Consider the following 25,070-nt stretch of genomic DNA (forward strand, 5'->3'; position numbering starts at 1 on the left):
CAGCATCTGCAGTCCTCCCCCTCTCCCAATATCACGCTGCCTGGTGAAAGTGAGTGATGTACTTCTAAAACTGAAATTGTAGCATGAAGATCTTGTGCTAACGAATGTTTGTGTTGATTTTCTGGGATAAATTGTTTCCGTTCAAAGTTTCAGTCAGTAACACGGAGTTTTGTTTGCGTTGAATGCTCAGTTTTGCTGAGGTAGAAACACTTTCGTCCCTAGGCTACAGGCCTGTAGGTGCAGATCCTACTTTTGAAATCAAGGCTGACACATTCATGAGCCGTTGTTCTCAGAGTAGATGTGACACTGATCTCCCGTCTGTCTGTTCAAATGAACATTTAAAGTGATGATGGAATGTCTAGGGGTTGTACTCTAGCAGTGAGATCAAGAGGCCTCTATTTGAATCAGAGTTGTGACCTCAACATTGAAATGGGGCTCAGTGGTTAGCACTGCTGCCTCACAGCGCCAGGGACCCAGATTCGATTCCAGCCTAGGGTGACTGTCTGTGTGGAGTTTGCACATTCTCCCCGTGTCTGTGTGAGTTTCTCTGGATGCTCTGGTTTCCTCCCACAGTCCAAATATGTGCAGGTCAGTTGAATTGGCCATGCTAAATTGAGCATAGTATTAGATGCTTTAGTCAGAGGGAAATGGGTCTGGGTGGGTTTCTCTTTGGATGGTCGGTGTGGACTTGTTGGGCTGAAGGGCCTGTTTCCACACTGTAGGGAATCTAGTCATAATCATAGCGTCATATAGCATGGGAAACAGACCCTTCGATTCATCCAGTCCATGCCAACCATAATTCCAAACTAAACTAGTCCCACTTACCTGTGCTTGGCCCATATCCCTCCAAACATTTTGTATTCATGATCTTATCTCAATGGCATTTAACCATTGTAAATTTACCCATGTCCACAACTTCCTCTGGAAGGTCATTCCACATATGAACCACTCACTGTGTAAAAAAATTGCCCTCATGTCTTTTATCAATCTTTCTCCTCTCACCCTAAAAATATACCCTCTAGTCTTGAAACCCCCCACCCAAGGGAAAATACACCTGCCATTCCCCTTATCTATATCCCTTGTGATTTTTATAAACCTATATAAGGTCACCCCACAACCTCCCTACTCTTCAGTGAAAAAAGTCCCAGCCTATCCAACCTCTCCTTGTAAATCATTGGTTTTCCTTCGAAGTGATATCACCAAAACCATACATCAGACAGTTCTCAGGAAATGTTCTGGTTACACTGTTAACCCTCCTCCTCTATCACTTGCCTGGTGATCCACTGTTCCACTACTTGTTTGCAATTCAGTCCTGATATACCAATGTGGTAGGGTGGGGAGGTGAGATGATGCTATCGGTGGTTCATCACCCTGATAACCAATTTGATCCGTAGTTCCACCAGAGTATGTACAGTTCAGGTGAAGGCTACCTGTCAGGTTTACAGCAGGGTTGCCAAGTATTATCTTACACGGTAATGAACTGTCGCACTCTTCACTCGGTATCACAGGTCTTCCAATATTTCTAAAAAGGAAATTTTGGGAAGATTATAACCAATAGCTCCAGTATCTTTGCAGCTACCTCTTTTACTAGCCTGAGATACAGGCTGTCAGCTCCAAGAGTCTTTGTCTGTCATTTTGTCTGCCAGTAATTTTCCGAATAGCTTTTCAGAAATGATCATGATTGTGTAAACTTTTTCCCTCCCTTTGCTGCTTGATGTTTAACTAATCTTCAGATGCCTTCTTTTCTTCTCCTGTAAAGACAGAGTCCGTGGTGCATTACAGAGCTGTGAAGTCTCTCAAATGCTGCCTCACAGCACCAGGGACCTGGGTTCAATTCCCTCCTCGTGCAACTGTGTGGAGTTTGCACATCTCCCAGTAATAGCAAAGCTAATTTGTCCATCATGTCTAGGGATGTGTAGGCTAGATTGATTAGCCATAGGGAATGCAGAGTTGTGGGGATAGGGTGCAATGCTCTTCGAAGGGTCAATGTGGACCCGATGGGCTGAATGGCCTATTGTGATTCTATGATATATACTAAGCTGAGAGTTCCACAAGTTTTTTTTATTATAGCTTCAATTTTGCGCTTCCAGCAAACTGTGGTTGTGAATGATTGACTGTCAAGGCGAAACAAGCTGACTGCACCATAAGCTGATGTTCATCGTACTGCAGGCTAAGTTATTTGATTAACTAGCATCCAGTTGCAGTATAGCTTTGACCTTCAACTGAACATTAGCCATGGTGCCCATGAGAAATTGCAGCAAGCGCCTGAATCTTAAAGTGATAGGACACCTAAAAGTAAGTGGGCTTCATATGAGGATAAATATTGTTTTGGCCATTATACTCTTGAAAATGGCTGTGAAATATTTCTCAATCTTACCAAACAAAAATGGACCAGGGTTGCTTCATTTTGTCAGTTACAAGGATGCCTGTACACGCTGGTTTGGCAGTGCCCTTCAAGTCCAAGAGCTGTTTCTGTTCCATGTTACCCACAGATCACCTTGGGATACATGAGTGCTGGACGGGACAGCATTCAGGCTCAGGGTAGCAAAGGTTGGCTGAGACTTTCCTCAGCTGCTGGGCTGAGACAAGGAGATGAAATGGACAATTCCACAGAGGTGGATGTGAGCAGTCTTTCACAGTCAGGATGTAGACAAATTAATTTCCAAATCAGACATTACCCCAGGCTGTAAATATTCTGTTTTAGCCTGGCACAATAGCCAGGGATAAGATTGGCATTGCTGCCAAGGGATTGGAGTTCCTTGCGGTGGCCAAAGCCAGGCTTTGGCCTTTTGCTGTATTGATTTGGGGAAGATTGGCACTCACCCAATGCTCAATGCTGGTCAACTGACTGAGAATCCTGAGGCTGTGAAGAGATTCAGAAGGTGGTGGTCAGTTAGGAGCTACGTTATACTACATTGATTATTGCAGGCAAGCCTTATTAGTGAAAAAAACTAAACAGGAAGGAAAATCTTCTAAGATCAGTGAGCGTTTAAGGTTCAAGGATGATAGTCATAGTTAACAATTGTTCCTGTAACTATGCTTGTATCTGAATCTCTCTTTGAGAAGGAAGATCTGATCCTATTTGAACTGGTTACTTCTCATTTCGCTCTCGTACATGTCTGCATTTCTATCACATGTTATTCCTTGTTATGCAACTTGTAAAGCCTAAGAGATCAGGCAATTATTAGATTCCTTACAGTATAGAAACAGGCCATTTGGCCCAACAAGTCCACGCTGACCATCTGAAGAGTCACCCACCCAGACCCATTCCCCTATCCTCTAAACTAATGCACCTAACACTATGGGCAATTTAGCATGGCCAATTCACCCTGTACGTTTTTGGATTGTGGAGGGAAACTGGAGCACCCAGAGGATGTTTATGGAAGAATGTGCAAACTCTACACAGACAGTCGCCCGAGGCTGGTTTTGAACCTGGATCCCTGGTGCTGCGAGGCCACAGTGCTAACCACTGAGCCACCATGCTGCCCCACTGATGATCTTTTCTAAAATGATCACTTTCCAAGAGGAGCTAGTGCTGAACAATTTAAATTGTTGAACAGAAAAGTAGACAGGTGTATTGGGGGTTGACCCTATACCTGGACCAGTATTACGTGTCTTCAATTCTTATTCACCAGTCAGCTCTCAAGGATATAGCAATTCTGAAATTAAGAGTGCATATGAACACATGAGACTGCTTCACCATTCAATAAGATCATGGTTGATTTGATTATTCACATTTCCATCTACCCATGACAACCTCTCATCCCTTTGCTTAGCAAAAATCTGCCTTAAAATCTGTCCCCGCTATCTTAAAACATTCAAAGATTCTATTGTGTTTGAGATAGAGTTTTCCAAAGATTCACAATGCTCTGTTAGGAAAAACATTCTCATTATTTTTGTCTTAATTTATTTTTAAACAGTGACCCATCAATCTAGATTCTCCCACAATCAGAAGCATCCTTTCTAAATGCACCCTGTCAAGACTCTTCAGAATGTTATATCTTTCAATAGGTGACTTATTACGCTTGCATATTCCAGGGATACAAGCCTAAACTGTTCAACCTTTCTTACCAAGGCAACACACCTATTGTAATCCTTTGTCCAGCAAATCTTCCAATAAGTTGTTTCCAACACATTTAGATTCTTCCATAAATAAGGAGACCAATACACCATGCTCCCAATGGCAGCTCATCCTAAGATCCTGTAGAATAGAAGCTTCATCTCTCTACTTCTGTATTCGGTTCCCCTCACAATAAACAATGAATTCTGTTATCTTTCCTAATTACTCACTGTGCCTGCATAGTAACCTTCTGCAATTCATGCACAAACACATCCAGATCCCTCTGCAGGAGAAAGTGAGGTCTGCAGATGCTGGAGATCGGAGCTGAAAATGTGTTGCTGGAAAAGCGCAGCAGGTCAGGCAGCATCCAAGGAGCAGGAGATTTGACGTTTCGGGCATGAGCCTGAAGAAGGGCTCATGCCCGAAACATCGAATCTCCTGCTCTTTGGATGGTGCCTGACCTGCTGCGGTTTACCAGCAACACATTTTCAGATCCCTCTGCATACCAGCACTCTGCAGTCTCTCATGATTTACATCAAATGCTTCCGTTCTTCCTGACAAAATGAGCAATTTCATGTTTTTCCCATTCTGTTCTCAAATTGGCAGATATTTGCCCCTCAATTAACCTCTCCATTTCAAATTAATAGCCTACTTATGCCATGTACATAACGTGCTTTCATAACTATTTTGAGTACAAGCAAATTTAGCAATGATACCTTCAGTCCGTCAATTCAAATGCTTTATATAAATTGTAAAACATTGAATCCCCAGCACTGATCCCTGTGGCACACTACTCATTACATCTTACCAACCATTTAGGGCTGCACGGTGACTCAGTGGTTAGCCCTGCTGCCACACAGCACCAGAGACCTGGGTTTGATTCCAATCTCGGGTGACTAGTCAGAGTAATACGGTCAGAGTATTGAGTACAGGAGTGGGGAAGTCATGTTGTGGCTGTACAGGACATTGGTGAGGTCACTGTTGGAATATTGTGTGCAATTCTGGTCTCCTTCCTGTCGGAAAGATGTGACACTTGAAAGGGTTCAGAAAAGGTATACAAGAATGTTGCCAGGGTTGGAGAATTTGAGCTATAGGGAGAGATGGGAGAGGCTGGGGCTGTTTTCCCTGGAGCATCAGAGGCTGAGGGGTGACCTTATAGAGGTTTACAAAATCATGAGGGGCATGGATAGGATAAATAGACCAAGTCTTTTCCCTGGGGTGGGGGAGTCCAGAACTAGAGGGCATAGGTTTAGGGTGAGAGGGGAAAGATATAAAAGAGACCTAAGGGACAACATTTTTATGCAGAGGGTGGTACGTGTATGGAATGAGCTGCCAGAGGAAGTGGTGGAGGCTGGTACAATTGCAACATTTAAAAGGCATTTGGATGGGTATATGAGTTGGAAGGGTTTGGAGAGATACGGGCCAGGTGCTGGCAGGTGGAACTAGTTTGGGTTGGGATATCTGGTCAGCATGGATGGGTTGGACTGAAGGGTCTGTTTCCATGCTGTACGTCTCTAAGACTCACTCTCTGACTGTCTGTGTGGAGTTTGCATATTCTCCCTGTGTCTGCGTGGGTTTCCTCCAGATGCTTCGGTTTCTTCCCACAGTCCAAAGGATGTGCAGGTCAGGTGAATTGGCCATGCTAAATTGCCCATAGTGTTAGGTGCATTAGGCAGGGGTAAATGTAGGGGAATGCGTCTGGGTGGGTTACTCTTTGGAGGGTCGATGTGGACTTGTTGGGTCGAAGGGCCTATTTCCACACTGGAGTGAATCTAATCTACTCTAATTTATTCTAATGCCTACTCTTTTACCTGTTAGCTTGGCAATCATCTCTCCATGTAAATATGTCACCACATACATCACGAACTTTTGTTTTCTGAAGTTATCTTTGATATGACACCCTATCAAATGGCTTCTGGAAATCTAAGGCTTGTCAGAATATTAATTGAATTGGATGGCTTAATAGCATAGAAAATTTAGAGCTCTGCTCCATCTTCTCTCTTCTCTGATGTGGTGAAACAACCTAGAAAACTTCCCAAAATAGCTATAGTCTACTTATTTCCTTCCCTGTTTCACCCTTGGGAAGTTGCATTAAAACTTTTCTATAACTTGAATTTCTCTAATGAGGTACATAAAACTGTACTCTGTATTCAAGTTGTGGCATAACTAGTGTTCTTGCAGGTTCATCATCATGTGTACTCTGCACATGATATGTATTTCTATTATTAGCCAGAATCTTAGATTCATTTTTAGTGGATTTTTGATTTGCAAACCTACTTATAACTTAGCCTACATTTCTCTGTTATTCTATAGCATGGGTGTATTTATATATCATACTTATCTCCTAGTCTCTTACTTTTATATCTTCTTAGATAAAGAAGAGGTTAATGAGGCTGGACAATGAGTGTTCTATCCTTTGCTTACCCATCCAGTATCATAGAGGCTACCCAGCTGAGATCAATAACTCAGACAGACTGGAACTAACTTTGAGCTATGTTACCAATATTACCACAGTTAATGGTACACTCGAGCACTCAGTTTACATGTTATATTAACACACTCCAGTGCTTTTAAGGTGCACTATTTTCTAGGTTTTGTGGACATTGGTCCAAATTTTTGCTGAGCTCTTTAAAAACTGGTAAGTAGATACTAAGTTTGGCATTCACATTCTCATTCATATTTCTAGCAAATTTTCACCCTTTCAGGATATGGGTGTAGGTAGACAATTGGTCCACCCTTGCTGAGATGTTTAAACCCCAGCCTTGCAATTGCAGTGTAGTTGGAGCCCTTTTATCAATACACATGGTTCCCAGCCTCTCTGAGGATGTGTGCTCTACACTTGAATCCCTAATGCAGAACAGAAAGAGAAAATCACCCACTCCTGAAATTCTTTAATTTAACATGCTTTGAAATGCACAAGTAAGAATTTTAATAAGACCCAAAGAACTGTGGATGCTGAAAATCAGAAACAAAAACAGAAATTGCTGGAAAAACACAGCAGGTCTGGCAGTATCTGTGAAGAGAAAGCAGAGTTAACATTCTGGGTCCAGTGACCTGTCTTCTGAACACATTTTCTCCACAGACGCTTCCAGATCTGCTGTGATTTTATTTTTTTTCCAACAATTTCTGTTTTTGTTTAAGAGTTTTAATATTTAGGAGCTGTATTTGTAAGTTAGAAGTGTTCTTTCTGCAGTGACTAGTTAAAGCATTTCTGCCTACAAATCTGTACTGACCATTACGTTGATCAGTATTATTCAAGTGTTGAGATGGCTTAGATGACAATTTCCATTTCAAAAATGTGATTGTACATTCAGAACTGAAGAAAACACTGCTTGGGATATATGGTGTGATCAATCTGAAGTAATTTTTATGCTCTTTCAAATTAAAAATAAAACCTTTCCACAGCTTTCACTTAAGAGAAAAAGAATCAGCCATCTGTTCTTGAAATACTTTGATTGACAGGATATCTGTGTGTGGCTTAGAGAAAAAAGCTACCTGAGCATTCAGTTTAAATGTAGACATCTCATAGCATTTGTTGTTGCTCCTTAACCTTTTATGAATTCTTGACTAAGTTTAAAATGCTCCAGAGCCACTTATCTGAGCAAGAGTCTGTGCCCCCATTTTAATTGATAGTTTTCAGACGTCATTAAAATAATATATTTTTAATGAATAAATGTTTGTTTTTATAAACTATTGACCAATTGTGTGGATTTAATATTTTTCTGAATAGCTTTTATGAATGGGAGTGTTTTATCACGATGCAGTGTGTTTGACTGGCAGTTTGATTTGATTGTTCAAAGACAGCCTGAAGTCTGACCATGTGATTGGCAATGACAATATGTGAGGAACAGAAAGCGGGTATGGGTGGAAAGGAGAATATGAATGGGCGTGGAGGGAATATGGTAACAAGATGGGGTATGAGTGATATGAGGAGTCATGGAAAGGGCATCGTAGTGTGACAGGGCATGAGTGATATAAGGGAGTATGTGGGATTTGTTGGGGTATAGAGGGCATGCATTATGATTGCAAGGAATGAGGGATTGAGGCCTGACTTACATAAAAGCAACAGGGCCAGAATCCCAATGAATCGAGGCAGTTGTTCTCGCCTACTGGCCCCCTCATCTGCCTACTGACTGCCTAGAATTAAAACATAGTGAAATGTAAATGATGTGTCTGCCAAGTCACCAAGTTTGCTGAATTGATCATTTATCAACCTTCATAAAAGTCTCACCTTATCTCTCCCTTCCAACACTCTTTTCTTCCACTCTTGCTCAGGCTAGGATGTAGCTGCACTCGTATCTCATTCTGTTCTTCATGAACAAGGCTAACAATGAGAAGGTGTCAATCTGTTTCCGTCTTTGCCCAATCTCTGCATGCATGCACTTTCCTGGATAACAATCAGAAATGGTCCTTCCCTCTTCATGACACAATCCCCCTATGTCTTTCTCAGTCTATCTACCGTGTTTAATCACATCGTCGTATTCCAATGTCTCACTACCAACATCCACCTGGTTGCAATGTCAATCACTGGGTGCTGTTCTTACCTGTTGTTTGCTGTCCAAAAATTACTTCATCAATGTTTCAAACTTTGTTGTAGTCAGAGTATCATAGCTTCCCATCCATTTGATTACTATTACCTCTGGTGTCCCTCAAGTATCCTCGCACATTTCTCATCTTTCTTTAAATTTTGGGAAGACTGAAACCACTTCCTTTGGTTCCCACTGCATGTTCTGCTTGCTAGCCACTGACTGTATTACTCTCACTGGCAACCTTCTGAGGCTGAACCAGGTTGTTTGCAACGATGGTGTCACGTTTGACCCTGAGATGATGTTCTGATCACGTAGCTGTGCCATCATGAAGACTGCCTGTTTCCAATGGTGTCACATTTCCCTACTCTGTCTCTGCCTCAGTTCAGCTATTGCTGAAAAAGCTCTCAGTCATACCTCTATTCTCTCTGGACGTGACTGATGTAGTACATTCCTAGTTAATCTCCATGTTCTATTCTTTGTACACTTGAGGTCTTCTAAATCTCAGCTGCTCATGTCCTAGCTCATACCAGGAACTATTCACCCCTCACCAGTGCGTTCGATGGCTTTGGTGTCTGTTGGGTCAACAAATGTTTGATTCTGAAATTTTCATCATTGTTTACAAATTTCATCCTCTCCTCGCTCTGCCATTGCTTCCATCCACACAACTCTCTAAAATATCTGTGCTCAATAATTCTGGCCACTTGAGCATTTGTCATTTTAATCACTGAATCATTGACAGCCATGTGTTCAGTTGTTTAGCTCCCAGCTCTGAAATTCCTTCTCAATGCCTCCAAACCTCATTTTACTCATTAAAACTTACCCCTGACATAGCTTTGGTAATTCGACCTAATATCTCCTTATGTCTGTAGTGATTTGTATGTTTGATGTTTCTGTGAAGCACTTTGGGATATATTACTATGTCAAATGTGCTGTATTAATATAAAATGTTGTTACTAATACTCTCCTTAAAAGTTTCCTCTTTGACCAAGCTTTTGTTTACTTGCCTTCATGTTGCCTGACAGGGCTTATCATGTTGCTACGAAGTGGTCCAGGACAGTGTAACATTAACATTGGAGAAATGTGCACTGTCAGCAAAGACTTGTGGACCCACTTGATGTACACCAACAGCATTACACCTGCAATCCGCTAACTCAGCGCAGGATAAGAACCATTCTGATGGGTTACCATTACCAGTCAGGTTTAGGCAGATCCTCGGTTGCAAATGGGTACGATTCTGGAGTCCATTCACAAATTAATTTGTGCACAAGTCAGAACTCAATGCAGGCCAATGCAAGGCAGTACAGGAAATGCAGAATTGTTGGGTCTTTAAAAAGGAAAACCATGTATAGAGTGGCATTCATAAGTACAAGCGTTCCTCAGTTGGGGAAATCAGAAACTCCCAATATAGTGACCCCTAATTAAACTATGAAAATGGTTGCCTCTCGGGAAATGTTCCTCACATGTAGTAGTAGAAAAACGCTGCACGAAAATGGACCTTAGAATTTCCAAAAAGGAAGAAACAGTAAAACTAGAAAATGATGGATTCTATTGTAGCTTGATTTGATTTGATTTATTATTGTCACATATACCTAGATACAGTGAAAAGTTTGTTTTGCATAGAGTACAAGCAGATCATATCATAAAGTGCATTAGGGTGATAGAACAGAACAAGGAATGCATGTTATGGCTGCAAAGAAGGCGCACAAAGAGCAAGATCAATATTTAATTTAAAACCTGAGAGCTCAATTCAGAAGTCAAACAACAGTGGCGAAGAAGCTGTACTTGAATCTGTTGGTCAGTGTGTTTAAGTTTTTGTATTTTCTGCACAATTGAGGAATTTGGAAGAAATTACAACCGGGTTGAGAGGATCTTTGGTTATGTTGGCTGCCTTCCTGAGGCAGTGGGTAGTATAGATTCAGTCAATGGACAGAAGGTTAGCTTGTATGATGGATTGGGCTGTGTTCCCAACTCTGTTTCTGACGGTCCTGAGCAGACCATTTCCCAAACGAAGCTGTGATGCATCGGGGTAAAGTGCTTTATATGTTGCATCTATAAAAATTGGTAAGAATTCTCACGGACATGCTGAATTTCATTTGCCTTAACTTATCTTGTACAACTCAAATGGGGTACCAATATGACCAGTGCACACATTTCCAAGTATTCATTTTCTTTTTCTGGTTTTCCTAAAAGAAAATCCTTTTATATGTAAAATAAAAACTCTAATTGGACAGGAATTACTGTCTGTGGTATGACTATATGAGTAACTAACACACTTAAATGAGGAAAGTCATATTTGCAGTTGAATTAGCATCTGTTTTTGAATGGCAAGGGCAGAAATTTGGATTGCGATTGTTGACAATAATTCTGACACTTGCAAGTGTGAGTGACGTCTAAGAGTGTGCTACATGAGTGGAGGAGCCATTGCAATGTGCTATTAATATCAGAGAGCCGCATCTATTTATTTTAGAGATTCGGAAAGTGCCATGCAACATGCCAAGCTTGCTGAACACTCAGTGACTGGGAGTTATTAAGCATTGTTATTTTTCAGTGCAAACGACTGTGTCATGCACATTGAGCAAACATTAAGATTATATACTAAATATTTTATCTGCTAGCAAAAAAATAATGAGACACTAAATAACCAGAATATCGTAAAGCCACATGAAGTCTTTTACTTCTAACATACATCAACTACATTGTTACACTCCAACCAGCCAGCCTGACACCTTTGCTAGTTAGCTATAAGAAAACAAATTAAAAATAGTGTTGGAATATATTATGCACAGCAACACAAACTGGCAGCAAGCTGAAGGTCACTCATTCAATCTCTGGGCTCTGCTGCCCTTAATAAACCAATTGGACATCATTCTTATGGTCTATGGCTTTTTAATAGCCCTTATTAGGCATTGCATTGGTATATGGTGCACTGTAACAATCTGCAACTGAGTCATGTGTGATTGGCCTGGGACAACATTGGTGCATTCAAGCCCAAACTCAGAATCTGTTTGTTGGTCATATTTTGCATAAACAATTTTTCTGAAATAAGTTATATTTTAGCATAAGAAGAAAACAATGCATCAGAGATAAAGGAAGGTGATTTCCTAAATCCAGTGATATGTACTGCAGAGAGGTTTGCTTTTATAATGGAGGACTATTTAATAGCGTCTCTCTTCACATAATTGTGTATTTTTGAAAGCCTGTTGTTACAGGATAGACACGGTACTGATGATTCTAAGTAAAACTATACATGCAGCATCTACATCAATGGTTAATAGTGACATGATGTGTGGTGAATTGACTCAGATTGAATAATGTTTTGCAATCCACGAACCTCGATTCCTTGGGCTACAAGTTAGCCAGTGTTCCTCTTATTTAATGCCAGCTGATGTAAGTGTTCAAATGTGGATATTGGATGAAAATTGGGATTGAGCACTATTTTATGGGCTGACTTCACCCACCAATTCGTCCCACCCCATTAAACAAGCCAGACCACACAGGTGCTGAAATAGCTAACACTGAGTTGGTTTGCAGGTGAGTTTCGGGTGGGTGGGGATGCAAATGGGAGAAAGAACATAGAACAGCACAGGATGAGGCCCTTCAGCCTATCACTTCCTTGCTGGCCATGATGCCATTCGAAACTAATCCTATCTGCTAGCAGGTGTGCTTGAGTTGACGGTGGTCTGTACAGTTAGTGTCTTGCCTGCTGTCCATAATAAAAGCATTTCTTTAGCCTAGCTCAGTCTATCTACAAAAGCTCAGCTTGGTGAACCGTGTACTGACATTTCAACAACCTAATCCCGTCTTGTTTTTCAGATCATTTAAAGAAACTGCATGGAATTTTGTGAGGAGTTTGAGTTATGTTGAAAGGTACTTTTGACTAACGCTCAGCGGGTGGGCTCTCAAAATACTAACTCTTTCAACATTCTTTTCTCTATAGACGTCTCTGCATTAATACTTCTTTAAAAAAATTAAATTCTGCTTTTAAAAACATATAGTTGATAAATGCAGTACACCTATAGCCATTTCTAATTTAGCATACTTGCAAAATGAAGTAAAATTTGTGTTTTAAGAGGAAAATATCTGATGTCTTTTATGCTGGTTACAACTGTGAGCAGAATGTTGGTGTATATGTAAATGAAGGAAGCTAAATATAAACCTTTTTTGCTCACCATTGTAATGGAAATCAAATGCACCCATGAGTTATTTGAGCTGAAAGAGTTACTATTTATCCAGTTTGTTCTTTAGAGCAGTCTTGGGCATCTCATTCTCGGGGAGCTGGAATGTTAGCCTCAGGACAACAGCGAAGGTTTTGTGTTTTCTGGCCTAACCAAATGTTTGTCCTGTTTTACTTTTCTTCATTTCTCAGGCACGACATGGAGAACACAGACAATGGAGGAATTGCTTCTGAAAAGAGCAAACCTTTAGACAGATCGGTAGAAGACCTCAGTAGAGGCAACTCTTCACCTACCCATGGATCTTCAAGAGCTAGTAGTCGTCATCTCACTGTCAGGTGAGATGGGACAGGGATCTTGTATCAAAGTGGCTAAATCATCACCACTGTACCGTTGTTTGGTTTGACTCGAAACATTTAAAGCCAATTTGTAGTGTGACAGGATGATTTATAACAAAAGCAAGCTCAATTGCCAACTACTGGAGCTACTTTGTTAACAGCAATGTTTTGTAAGTCAAGCTTATTCTATCCTATTCTGAAAGTTTTGGGGTGGTTTTATAAATTCAAGCCCATGAATCTGGCAGATGTGAAGTTACAATCTGGTCTCCTGTGTCTAGTCCATAACTTTGTAACAGACTGTGAAATGATGGCATGAGTTTGGGAGGACAAGGTGATTGCAATTTCCACCTATATATTTTCGATAACAAACTTGTAGAGTGACTCGCACACCCATCAGAGTGCAAAGGTGAATAATTACGACTGTAGTACTGAACTTAAGAACACAGTGATATCTGCAGAGCCAAAGCTGTCTATAATCTTTGCTACAATGATAGGTTAAAGCTATTTTTTTAGGATTGGGCCAGTGTGACATTTGTTGTCCACTTGGGGCCCACGCTGTTCAGCCTCCTGTGCAGTGTCTGAGTGAGGCCATCAGGTTAGTAGCAGCATGGAGCACTTCGGTGCTATCGGTACACAATGCGCAGAAAATTGTTTAAGGCGAGCTGAACTCATTCCTCACTGAGCTTTACCGAAATCAAAGTGAGAGCAGGAAAGAGATTGTAGTCGCGTTGATTTGGATCATATTAGAATAGAATGGAATAGAAATAGAATTTTATTGCCTCATGTACTTTTGCATGAGTAATATAGTGAAATGTTTTATAAGTCCCCCCACCAGAGTGCCTACACCAATGACGGAAGTCATACATAATAATAACAAAAAAGTAAAATTAAGACAAAGGAATGATTGAATACTCTGAAGATGCAGCCAGAATGAGACCAGCGTTCCAGAACAAGACCGCCACGCTTGGATGAGACAGCCTGCCAGGCTACTGGAACAACTGGAAACCAAGACAGAGAAGACCATCACACCGGGACAAGACCGCCACACTGAGAGATCACCACACTGAGACACCATCACACCAGAACAAGACCACCACACTGGGACAAGACTGCCACACCGAGAGACCACCACACCGGGACAAGACTGCCATACTGAGAGATCACCACACTGGGACAAGACTGTCACACCGAGAGATCATCACACTGAGACACAACCACACCGGGACAAGACTGCCACACCGAGAGACCACCTCACTGAGACACAACCACACCGGGACAAGACTGCCACACCGAGAGATCACCACACTGGGACAAGACTGTCACACCGAGAGATCACCACACTGGGACAAGACTGTCACACTGAGAGATCACCACACCGGGACAAGACTGTCACACTGAGAGATCACCACACCGAGAGATCACCACACTGGGACAAGACTGTCACACTGAGAGATCACCACACCGAGAGATCACCACACCGGGACAAGACTGTCACACCGAGAGATCACCACACCGGGACAAGACTGTCACACTGAGAGATCATCACACCGAGAGACCACCACACCGGGACAAGACTGTTGCACTGAGAGACCACCACACCAAGGCACCATTGCCCTGGGACAAGAACGCCACACCAAGAGACCACCACCCCGGGAGAAGACCATCACATTCAGAGACTACGACACTGGGACACCATCACCCCCAGACAAAACCACACTGGGACAAGACCGCCACACTGAGAGACCATCACACCGAGACACCATCACACCAGACAAGACTGTCACATTGAGAGACCACCAAACCAGGACCAAATCACCATATTGAGAGACCACCACACAGGAACGAGACTGCCACAGCGAGAGACCACCACACCGGGACAAGACCGCCAACTGACAAACCACTACACCAGGACAAGATCACCACAGTAAGAGGCGACCACACGGGAACAAGACCGCCATCCTGAGAGACCAGCACACCAGGACCAGACTATTATACTGAGAGACCACCACACTGGGACAGGACCGCCACAGTGAGAGACCGCCAGACTGGGACAAGACTGCCACAGTGAGAGACCACTACGCCAAGACAAGACTGCCACACGGAAAGACCACCACATCAGGATAGACAGCCACACTGAGAGACCACTGTTTCGAGACACCACCACACCAGGACAAGAATGTCATACTGAGAGACCACCACACTGGGACAGGATGAGAGACCACCATACCAGGACAAGACTGCCACACTGAGAGAACACCGCCCTGTGCTGTGCCACGTCTTCTCCTTCAGGTGCCCAAGCGTAGCCTCAGACCCCAAGTCTAAGCCTAGCGTGTGAGTCTGGACACGGGGCATCAGCCCAGGGCCTGCTCTTTGCTCTCCGAAGACCCCAGTCTGGGGTGGCTGCATCCAGCTCATCCCCTGGTTACTGTTACTGCCAGTGGAGGCCTCCTTCCTGACCTGCCAGTCACCACACCCAATTTAAAATTAAATTTGGGTATGGGAAGTTACAGGATTCTGTGGCAACTCACTGCACCATCCGGTTTTCCAAACCAGTCTGACATGTCAGATATCACTCGGAAGTCTCCAAAGGGACTGGCCACTTTGAGGACCAGGGCTGTAATTTGCCCTTCAATGGATATTCTTCTTCCAAACTTACCAGGGCCAAGATCTGAAGATTAAAGTTGTTTGAAGAATAAGGAGAAGATTCAATGAAGACAGTTTGCACTTTGTGCAAAAGCGGGCATCAGTTAATCACAAGACCATATTGTGCCTCTATTCATTTTTATTTTTATTGGTATTAACTTCAAAGGGCCGAAACATGGGCCTGATTTTCTATCACCTGATTTACATAGCCACAAAGTCAAACCTCCCTCTCTCCATTTCCATATTAGAAGACCATCATCATCTGGATCCAGAATTTTGATACAAATGTCCTGATGTCACAACATACCCTCAGCCATTTGTTTCATTTCCCCAGGAGGTTTGCTGAAGCAATGACAAGAGATGGGGACAATTTGCTGAGGCAACCAAGACAGTTATACCCTTCAGTTCTGGAAGAGAAAGGAAACCTCAGCTATGGAATCAATGCTAACATTGTTACAACTTAACACATCACATCTGCAGATACAATAGGTGCGTTACAAGTCCCAGAGGCTGGGAGTGTTCCTCCAAAGAGGATATGGCTAAAGAGGCTGTATCAATACTGAAAGGGCGGTCATACCTGTAAGAATAATAGGGTAGTTATGGAAGGGGGTTTTAACTTTCCAAACATAGACTGGGACTGCTGTGGTGTTAAGGTTTAGATGGAGAGGAATTTATTAAGTGTGTACAAGAAAATTTTCTTATTCAGTATGTGGATGTCCCTAACAGAGAAGGTGCAAAACTTGACCTCGTCTTGGGAAATAAGGCAGGGCAGATGACTGAGGTGTCAGTGAGGGAGCACTTTGGGGCCAGCGACCATAATTCTATTCGTTTTAAATTAGTGATGGAAAAGGATGGACCAGATCTAAAAGTTGAAGTTCTAAATTGGAGGAAGGTTAATTTTGACGGTATTAGGCAAAAACTTTCAAAAGCTGATTGGTGGCAGATGTTCGCAGGTAAATGGATAGTTGGAAAATGGGAAGCCTTCAGTAATGAGATAAAGAGAATCCAGAGAAAGTATATTCTTGTCAGGGTGAAAGGAAAAGCTGGTAGGTGTAGGGAATGCTGGATGACCAGAGAAATTGACAGTTTGGTTAAGAAAAAGAAGGAAACATATGTCAAGTATAGACAGGATAGATCAAGTGAATCCTTAGAAGGGTATAAAGGCAATAGAAATATATGTAAGAGGGAAAACAGGAGGGCAAAAAGGGGACATGAGATAGTTAAGGAGAATCCAAAGGGTATTTACAAATACATTAAGGACAGAAGGGTAACTAGGGAGAGAATACAGCCCCTCAAAGATCAGCTGCTGGAGATGGGGGAGATACTAAACAAGTATTTTGCATCAGTGTTTCCTGTGGAAAAGGACATGAAAGATGTTGAAAAATGTTCACAATGCAGAGGAGGAAGTGCTGGATGTCTTGAAATGCATAAAACTGGATAAATCTCCAGGAGCTGATCAGAAGTACCCTAGAACTCTGTGGGAAGCTAGAGAAGTGATTACTGGGCCCCTTGCTGAGATATTTGTATCATAGATAGTTGCAGGTGAGGTGCCAGAAGATTGGAGGTTGGCTAACGTGGTGTCACTGTTTAAGAAGGGTGGTAAGGACAAGCCAGGGAACTATAGACCAGTGAGCCTGACGTCGGTGGTGGGCAAGTTGTTGGAAGGAATCCTGAGGGACAGGATGTACATGTATTTGGAAAGGCAAGGACTGATTAGGGATAGTCACCATGGCTTTGTGCATGGGAAATCATGTCTCACAAACTTGATTGAGTTTTTTTGAAGAAGTAACAAAGAGGATTGATGAGGGCAGAGCGGTAGATGTGATCTATATGGACTTCAGTAAGGCATTTGACAATGCTCCCCATGGGAGACTGATTAGCAAGGTTAGATCTCATGGAATACAGAGAGAACAGGCCATTTGGATTCAGAACTGGCTCAAACGTAGAAGACAGAGGGTGGTGGTGGAGGGTTGTTTTTCTGACTGGAGGCCTGTGACCAGTGGAGTACCACAAGGATCGGTGCTGGGCCCACTACTTTTTGTCATTTATATAAATGATTTGGATATGAACATAGGAGATATAGTTAGTAAGTTTGCAGATGACACCAAAATTGGAGGTGTAAGTGGACAGCAAAGAAGGTTACCTCAGATTACACAAGATCTGGACCAGATGGGCCAATGGGCTGAGAAGTGGCAGATGGAGTTTAATTTAGATAAATGTGAGATGCTGCATTTTGGGAGAGCAAATCTTAGCAGGACTTATACATTTAATGGTAAGGTCCTAGGGAGTGTTGCTGAACAAAAAGACCTTGCAGTGCCGGTTCATAGCTCCTTGAAAGTAGAGTCGCAGGTAAATAGGATAGTGAAGAAGGCATTTGGTACGCTTTCCTTTATTGGTCAGATTATTGAGTACAGGAGTTGGGAGGTTATGTTGCAGCTGTACAGGACATTGGTTAGACCACTGTTGGAATATTGCATGCAATTCTGGTCTCCTTCCCAGCAGAAAGATATTGTGACACTTGAGAGGTTCAGAAAATATATACAAGGATGTTGCCAGGGTTGGAGGATTTGAGCTATAGGGAGAGGCTGAACAGGCTGGGGCTGTTTTCCTTGGAGCGTCAGAGGCTGACGGGTGACCTTATCGAGGTTTATAAAATCATGAGGGGCATGGGTAGAATAAATAGACAAAGTCTGTTCCCTAGTGTGGGGGAGTCCAGAACTAGAGGGCATAGGTTTAGGGTGAGAGGGCAAAGATACAAAATAGACCTAAGGGGCAACTTTTTCATGCAGAGGGTGGTACGTGTATGGAATGAGCTGCCAGAGGAACTGGTGGAAGCTGGTACAATTGCAATATTTAAGAGGCATCTGGATGGGTATATGAATAAGATGGGTTTGGAGGGATATGGGCTAGGTGCTGGCAGGTGGGACTAGATTGGCTTGCAATATCTGGTCGGCATGGGTGGGCTGGACCAAAGGGTCTGTTTTCGTGCTGTACATCTCTATGACTCTATATCCTCTTGAATTACAGACTCAGATATGTTGTTTTCCTCAGTCCTACCTTCAGTGCTTTCCAATCATCAATTTATCACTCTGAACCTCTCTGTTTTCAGTCATTATTCACTTGATGCAGTGACAGTACAATCCTCCCTGCTTGGCTGCACAATGAGAGGTCCAACATTAAATAATGCAGATAGGCGTATTGTGTGATTGCAAGTATCTGATGATAATAAATAGGCACTTTTGCCTTGAAGTTATCTTCAGCCTGAGTTGTGAATCAAAATAACTGAATAGCAATTTTTTTGTCAAATTTGACTTTTGCCACCATGGCCTACTTTGATATTGAGGCGACTAACACGATAGTTAGCTGAATGTTAAAAAAAAGGCTGCCTTCATATCACTGCAGTTATTTTAATCAAACTGTGCAAGAAAATGGGACTTGACCTGAGTGGCACAGTGACTCTGTGGTTAGCACTGCTGTCTCACAACATTAGGCACCTGGGTTCGATTCCAGCTTCGGCTGACAGTCTGTGTGGAGTTTGCACATTCTCCCTGTGTCTGTGTGGGTTTCCTCCAGGTGCTCTGGTTACTCCCTCAATCCAAAGATGTGCAGGTTAGGATGGATTGGCTATGGGAAACACAGAGATAGGGTAAGGAGTGGTGGGTCTGGGTGATGCTCTTCGGAGGGTTTGTCCAGACTCAATGGACTGAATGGCCTTCGTCCATTCTGTAGGTGTTTAGATTAGATTACTTTTGGTTCTAGATTAGATTAGATTAGATTACTTACAGTGTGGAAACAGGCCCTTCGGCCCAACAAGTCCACACTGACCCGCCGAAGCGCAACCCACCCATACCCCTAACCTAACACTACGGGCAATTTAGCATGGCCAATTCACCTGACCCGCACATCTTTGGACTGTGGGAGGAAACCGGAGCACCCGGAGGAAACCCACGCAGACACGGGGAGAACGTGCAAACTCCACACAGTCAGTCGCCTGAGTCGGGAATTGAACCCGGGTCTCAGGGGCTGTGAGGCAGCAGTGCTAACCACTGTGCCACCGTGTTCTATGATCCTGGATCAGAGGTAGGGACTGTACCTCAAGAGCCCACTAGAGATACCAAGGTATGAGGCCTATTGCTTGCCAGAGCCACCTATTTTCAGCCATAAGTGTAACTAAGTTGGGAGACATGAAACTACTGTTCCTGCTATTACTGCCATCTTAGACCACTGCTCCCATTGCACTCACAATCCAAATCCACTATCCACAAACAAGCATGTCATGGGGCAGCCAGTAACCCTTTGACTGGCTGCAGGTACCTGGATCGCACTGACATGAGTGTGGCATCTGGAATGCCAAAAGCACAGCTTGCACTAAGTAATTCGTTAATCGCCCCCCCCATTCTCTGATGGAAGGCTACGTTTTCATTGTTGATCCAGCGGAAGTCCCTTCAGAGGCTGGAGCCTGGATGAACATTAAATAGGAAGCCCAGCAGATATATTCGAAACAGCCGAGGGGAAAAAATAACCTTGAGACACAAGTTCAGGGAAGACAAATCATTCCACAGAACAAGTCAGTCCTATACACAGGCTTATTAATCAGTGTGCTCAGGTCTTGTTCAATGAGAGTGATTCATGAGCTTTGGCAGTTGTATAACTGAATGTGTTAATATTAACCTCTCTCTTTATTGTTTTCATGCTTCTTGGGGATGCGTCTTCTCTCGGTGGGTACATGAAGAAAAAATGAAAAGCTAACCAGAGAGCAGCATTGTTTCACATTCCAAAACCATGGAGGTTCCCTCTAAGTGATGACATTGTCCTGATCGGCTCCCTGTCTGATACATTGCTCACCCATTCAGCTCTCCTGTTCAGTCCATTTGTAACGCATTGTTCAGTCCACACAGATCTGCTGCATGACACACTGTTCAATCCACTGACCCACCCCCACAACCAACTACCACCACCTGTGTGCTGATGCTTGTACTGTTTTACAAATCTAGGTACAGAGATGGGATGGCTAAATGGTGCACTTTTGCAAGTGCGAGTCAATGTGCGTGTCTGTGTGTCCTTACTCTACAGCCGAATAAGAGATCCCTCAAAACCACAAAACTTGCCAATTGCCGTAGTCTCAGAAATGAATAGCTCAGTGCACCAGCTGCCTGTCCTTAGATGCCTTCAGGCGTGATTCAGAGACCAACCCCTTCTTGGCCACTAGTCAATCACCTGCTTTGCAGATGGTCCATGTGCCCCACAGACTCAGGCTGGTTTGAGCCCAGCTATGAACAATGTTGTTTCATAGCTCTGTGATTTTTTTTTTAATTCTTTATCTATACTTGTCGCTCACCCTTAGGAATTTACCAGAGACATGTAGAATTCTCCAGTATGGGTGAGTAATGAATTTATCATTGCAGAAACTGTTGCTGCACCCATCTCATCATTGGCTAAAGAGTGAAATATGTCAGAAGTAAGACTTAAAATATCATGGTAACCTTTTGACCTGTTGCCATGATGCAGAGTCGTACACATTTCCCCAGTGTTATTGCACATTTTTAAATTTTTCTCTTGCTGAGCTTCTATTTACAAGTGAATGGTTATGATGTGGAGGTGCCGGTGTTGGACTGGGATGGACAAAGTCAGAAATCACATGATACCAGGTTATAGTCCAACGGGTTTATTTGAAATCACAAGCTTTCAGAGCACTGCCCCTTCATCAGGTGAAGAAGGTGCTATGCTCTGAAAGTTTTGATTTCAAATAAGCCTGTTGGACTGTAACCTGGTGTCGTATGATTTCTGACCAAGTGATTGGTAACAACTGGAAAACAAAGGAATCTGCTCCACGTTTAACCTGAGTTCATTGTTCACACGCAGACCAGACATCAGCTTGGAATTATTCTCTTTCTGAGGTCTCTTTCTTGCCTGATTTCAAAAATGGAAACAACAGGCAGTACTTAATGGGACCTGCTAGGTTGGGAAGTGTGGTGGGCTGGGGAATTGGTTAAGTTGGAGTCAAAATTTGGATCTCCTGACAGTGGATCAAAGGGTAGAGATTAAGTTAGAGACAGCACTCCTGTCACCATTCGTTTCCCTGAGACCAGCCTGTGTTATATCTAAGTCATAAGGCCGCACGCATTAGGAGTATTTGGCTATTCAGCCCATCGAGGCTATCCACCATTCAAACAAAATCATGGCTGCTCTTCTTGTGGTCTCAACTCTACTTTCCTGTTGCTCCCTCAATAAGCCTTATCTTCCTTTGTCAATTGAAGATCTCTCAAACTCAACCTTGAATATATTCAATAGTTAACCACTGGTCTGTGGAAGAGGCACTTACAGAATAAAATCATCCTCCCCTCCACCTGAGGTTGAGGTGGTTTCCTGGCTTTGAACTTGGAACCGGTCTGTTAACATGGGCAGAGAGATGTGCGTCTCTCTTTGAATCCTACCCAATATCCTTTATCAATCCACTCTATCAATCCACACAGATAGTTTCCAACTCCCTATTCAGTCTGTATTACCATCCCAGATTATTTAATAGAACACTGAGACTCCAGCCATCAGTCTGAAACAGATTTCACAGTTTATGTCTCCCTGTTACCAATCATCCATTAAAAACACAAATCCGGTCTTCCGCAACTCATTGATTGTAATGGCTGCTCATTTTGTCTGTCTCAGGCACACCATGCACAGTAGAAAAGCACTGAGGAACTCCCGGATTGTAAGCCAGAAGGACGATGTTCATGTCTGTATCATGTGCCTACGTGCCATCATGAACTATCAGGTAAGAGGAAACCACTTTGTCTCTAATGGCTGGATGTTGGCTTTCGATTGAATTGAGTTCCTGTATGTGTTTCCTATTCTGCACCTTCTTGACTCCATTTCAGGAAATTCCATTGTGTGCTTGGGACTTATGTGTGTTATTAATCGCCTGAGCACCACTCAGTGAAGAATTTATCTTTGTTTTCTAATGAAAATATATGTTTATAACTCTTCCTCTTTGAATTGGTGAGTGTGTATGCTGTAATCTCTATCTCTTCAGAATTTCCTCCAGTTCAAACCCTGATCTTAGGTGAAGCTGATCAAATTGGATTCATGCTTAGATGACAGATTTTGACCTTGAGCTGAGAAATCCCTGAATGTTAGATCACTTTTGAAGCTGATGCATAAAATTTAGGACGAAGTTATGTTTATCAAGAGTTTTGTCACATCTCCTCCATGCAGTCCATGAATCAGTTATGTTCCAGTACGGACGCATTTGTTAATTTGGAAAATATAGCACCTAACTCTATCCCAATCCCTATCCTAATCCCCATCACTAAACCCATTGCTAACCCCATCCCTAACCCTATCCATACCAAAGCATACAGATCACTACAACTTGAAGGACTCAATGATCTTTTCTTGGAGATGGTTAGTTGGCAAATGTTGACTGAGATATGCAAACAACTGATGCCACGGGACCTATCACTCACAACTGACCCAGCAGACACAGCCTCAGTGTAACATCCAGTGGGAATTTTTTGTATTTGTTCACAGAATATAGACGTCGCTGGCTAAGCACATCCCTAATTTCCTAGAGGGCAGTTAAGAGTCAGCCTTATTATTGTGCGGCTGGAGTCACATGTAGTTCAGACCAGGGAAGGATGATAGATTTTCTTCCCCAAAAGACATAAGTGACGTAGATGGGTTGAAATGCAGCACCTCCAACAGTACAGGGTTCCTGTAATACTGCACAAGGGCTTCAGTTTGGATCACATGCTCAACTTGAATGGCACCATCAGTATCGGTATCTGAGCTTATCTTTCAGCTCGGTCACAGATTAGGTTTAGTTTTGATTGGCCACAAGTGAATAAGAGGGAATGACTGAAAGGAGGCTTTTCTCTAACATGCAGGCAAAGATCCCGGAAGAGAACATAAAAACTGGGAGCGAAAATGGGCATTTCAGCCCTTTTGACATAATCATGGCTGATCTCATCTCGGCCTTAACTTTATTTCCCTGCCCGCTCTTTATAACCCTTCAACCCATTCCTGATTAAAAATCTGTGTTATTTCCTCCTTAAATTTACACAATATCCCAGCATCCATCACACTCTGGGTTAGTGAATTCCACAGATTCATGACTCATTGACACCCTTTGGGCAGCATGGTGGCTCAGTGGTTAGCACTGCTGCCTCATGGACCCAGGTTCAATTCCAGCCTCGGGTGACTGTCTGTGTGGAGTTTGCACATTCTCCCCGTGTCTGTGTGCGTTTCCTCCCACAAACCAAAGAGGATAGTGTTCAGGGATGTGCACGTTAGGTGCATTTGTCAGAGGTGAAATGTAGAATAATAGATTCAGGGAATGTGACTGGATGAGGTACTCTTTGGAGAGTCAATGTGGACTTGTTGGGCCAAAGAATCTGTTTCCACACTATAGGGATTCTATGATCTATGAAGTAATTTCTCCTCATCTCAGTTTTAGATCTGCCACCCCTAATCTTAAAACTATAACCTATCATTCTAGATTGCCCCACAACCAGAAACACCCTCGCTACATCCATTTTGTCAATCCCTTTTAATACCTGATAGAGATCTCCTCTCATACTTCTCAACTCCAAAGAGTATCGGCCTAAACTGTTTAATCTCTCTTCATAAGACAAACCCCTCATTTCTGGAATCATTAAGGGTAGCACAGTGTCTCAGTGGTTAGAACTGCTGCCTCATAGCACCAGGGTCCCAGGTTCAATTCCAGCCTCGGGCAACTGTCTGTGTGGAGTTTGCACATTCTCCCCATGTCTGTGTGGGTTTCCTCTGGGTGCTCTGGTTTCCTCCCACAGTCCAAAGACGTGCAGGTCAGGTTAATTGGTAATGCTAAATTGCCCATAGTGTTAGGTGCATTAGTCAGAGGGAAATGGGTCCAGGTGAGTTACTGTTCAGAGGGTCAGTGTAGAATGTTTGGGCCGAAGGGCCTGTTTCCACACTGTAGGGAATCTAATCTAATCTAATCTAGCAGATATCTAATGGACCTCCTCCGAACTGCCTGAAATACAACCACATTCCTCCTCCAGTAAGGGGAGCAGAATTGTATACAGTACTCCAGGTGTGGTCTCACCATTGCCTTGTATGGCAACACTTCCCTTCTTTTATACTCTATTCTTTAAGGTTAAGAGAATATTTAATAGAGGATTTTAAAATGATGAAGGATTTTGAAAGTGAAGGGAGAGTGTTTCCTCCAATGGGGAATTTATGATTAGGTTAGTCAATTGAAAAAGCGTCATTGGAAAATTAAGAAATGGTTGGAAATAGTTTTATTTTGTGCAGGGACTCATTACAGTATGGAATACTTTAGCACGGAGACTAG

At 42.8% G+C, this 25,070-nt stretch overlaps 1 protein-coding gene across 4 annotated transcripts in view; it reads left to right on the forward strand.

The window, feature by feature from the left end:
* Positions 1–25,070, forward strand: part of LOC132831037 (formin-like protein 1) — a 273,471-nt gene that overhangs the window by 156,365 nt on the left and 92,036 nt on the right. For 2 of the 4 annotated variants that reach the window (XM_060849081.1, XM_060849082.1), the window contains exons 6-8: positions 12,403–12,456; positions 12,956–13,099; positions 22,406–22,511. In XM_060849081.1, coding sequence (XP_060705064.1) covers positions 12,403–12,456; positions 12,956–13,099; positions 22,406–22,511 — 304 coding nt within the window. The remainder of the gene's footprint in view (positions 1–12,402; positions 12,457–12,955; positions 13,100–22,405; positions 22,512–25,070) is intronic. The other 2 variants (XM_060849083.1, XM_060849084.1) reach the window with 1 other exon arrangement.

Source organism: Hemiscyllium ocellatum, chromosome 32 (assembly GCF_020745735.1).
Source record: "Hemiscyllium ocellatum isolate sHemOce1 chromosome 32, sHemOce1.pat.X.cur, whole genome shotgun sequence".
Classification (NCBI taxonomy): domain Eukaryota; kingdom Metazoa; phylum Chordata; class Chondrichthyes; order Orectolobiformes; family Hemiscylliidae; genus Hemiscyllium; species Hemiscyllium ocellatum.